This window comes from Pediculus humanus, genomic scaffold, assembly GCF_000006295.1.
Source record: "Pediculus humanus corporis 1103172107854 genomic scaffold, whole genome shotgun sequence".
NCBI classification, from domain to species: Eukaryota; Metazoa; Arthropoda; class Insecta; order Psocodea; family Pediculidae; genus Pediculus; species Pediculus humanus.
The window spans coordinates 1-1,776 of record NW_002987434.1 but is presented as its reverse complement, the minus strand read 5'-3'; the positions used below and the strand labels follow the sequence as shown (position 1 = coordinate 1,776).

The window sequence follows — 1,776 nt, the reverse complement described above, 5'->3', positions numbered from 1 at the left end:
AAGCTGCTTCGATTTTGACTTTTCGCGCGTTATCCGATTCGTAGCCTCCTTCTTCTTGCCTGTAAGAAATTTTTTTTGTACTCGTATGATTCTTCCTCGGTCGAAATTTAACAGTGTCGGCAAAATAAAAAACTAAAAATATTTACCCCAATTGTCTGACGGGACAATCGACTCCGGGTAAAAGTAACCTCGCAGCTTGCATGACGTCGTCCTGATCTATGACTGCCGAATGCCTGTGTTCGGCGTGCGCACTGCTCACCCTCACCCATTCCACCAAAGGCGGTAAAACGACGTAGGTTCTTTCGTATACTAATTCTTGTATTTGGTGATCTCCGTGTTCCAGCTGAAAAAGAGAAACCACATTAATTTAGTGAATCAAAATTAAGGAGAGAGAGAGGAAGAGGAAGAGGGTAGAGGAAGAGGAAGAGAGGAAGAGGAAGAAGAGGAAGAGAGGAAGAGGAAGAAGAGGAAGAGAGGAAGAGGAAGAAGAGGAAGAGAGGAAGAGGAAGAAGAAGAGGAGGAAGAAGAAGAAGAAGAAGAAGAAGAGGAAGAGAAGAAGAGAAAGAGAAGAGAAAGAGAAGAGAAAGAGAAGAGAAAGAGGAAGAGGAAGAGAGGAAGAAGACGAAGAAGAGGAAGAGAGGAAGAGGAAGAGGAAGAGAGGAAGAGGAAGAGAGGAAGAGGAAAGAGAGGAAGAGAGTAGAGGAAGAGAGGAAGAGGAAGAGAGGAAGAGGAAAGAGAGGAAGAGAGTAGAGGAAGAGGAAGAGGAGGAAGAGAGGAAGAGAAGAAGAAGAAGAAGAAGAAGAGGAAGAGGAAGAGAGGAAGAGGAAAGAAAGGAAGAGGAAGAGAAGAAGAGGAAAGAGAGGAAGAGAGAAGAGAAAGAGGAAGAGAGAAGAGAAAGAGGAAGAGGAAGAAGAAGAGCAAGAGAGAGAAATAGGAAGAAGAGGGTAAAGAGGAAGAAGAGGAAGAAGAAGAGGGTAGAGAGGAAGAGGAAGAAGAGAAAGAAGAAGAGGGTAGAGAGGAAGAAGAGGAAGAAGAAAAGGGTAGAGAGGAAGAGGAAGAAGAGAGAGAGGGGAAGAGGAAGAGGAATAGGATGAGGAAGAGAGGAAGAGGAATAAGAAGAGGGAAGAGGAAGAGAGGAAGAGGAATAGGATGAGGAAGAGAGGAAGATGAAGAGGAAGAGAGGAAGAGGAAGAGAGAGAGAGGAAGAGAGGAAGAAGAGGAAGAGAGAAAAAGAGGAAGAGAGAGAAAGAGGAAGTGAAAGAGAGAAAACGTCGGGCGACTTACCTGAGAACACCTCATGAAATAAAACAAAGTGTTTATGGCGGTCGAACTCCAACTGATGACCTGACGGTGAAGTTGAAGAGCCGTGATTTTGTTGACCAATTGACGGAGTTGATCGGTGGATCCGACGCACGTGGTAACCAGTGACTGTTGCAAGGATTTATTTGAATTTTTCGAAGACGTGTGAGTCGAATCCGTGCTAACGGAAGACATGGAATCCCAACGAGGCATGGCGAGAGCACCTATCGGAGAGAGAGAAATAAATTTTTTTTATTCATCATTTATCGTTTTGCACACACACGCACGCACGCACGCACGCACGCACGCACGCACGGTGAATATCAATTAGATTCGCGTGCAAATCGGTCTACTGACCCGAAGCGACTCTTCCTGCGTTTAAATGAGCATACGGCTGAAGGAGACCCCATAAATCACCATTGTTGGCAATCGCGTGTTCCAAAACCGTCGACGTCAACATGGTTTCGTTGTCGTTGG

At 45.4% G+C, this 1,776-nt stretch overlaps 1 protein-coding gene across 1 annotated transcript; it reads right to left on the bottom strand.

The window, feature by feature from the left end:
• Positions 1-19: 19 nt before the first annotated feature.
• On the bottom strand, positions 20-1,759 carry Phum_PHUM377200 (uncharacterized protein; the record flags this gene model as incomplete). Its single annotated transcript, XM_002428308.1, has 4 exons — positions 20-59; positions 147-343; positions 1,285-1,523; positions 1,657-1,759. Coding segments are annotated over 4 exons (579 nt in total), but the record flags the coding sequence as incomplete, so codon positions are not given.
• Between the last annotated feature and the right edge of the window lie 17 nt (positions 1,760-1,776).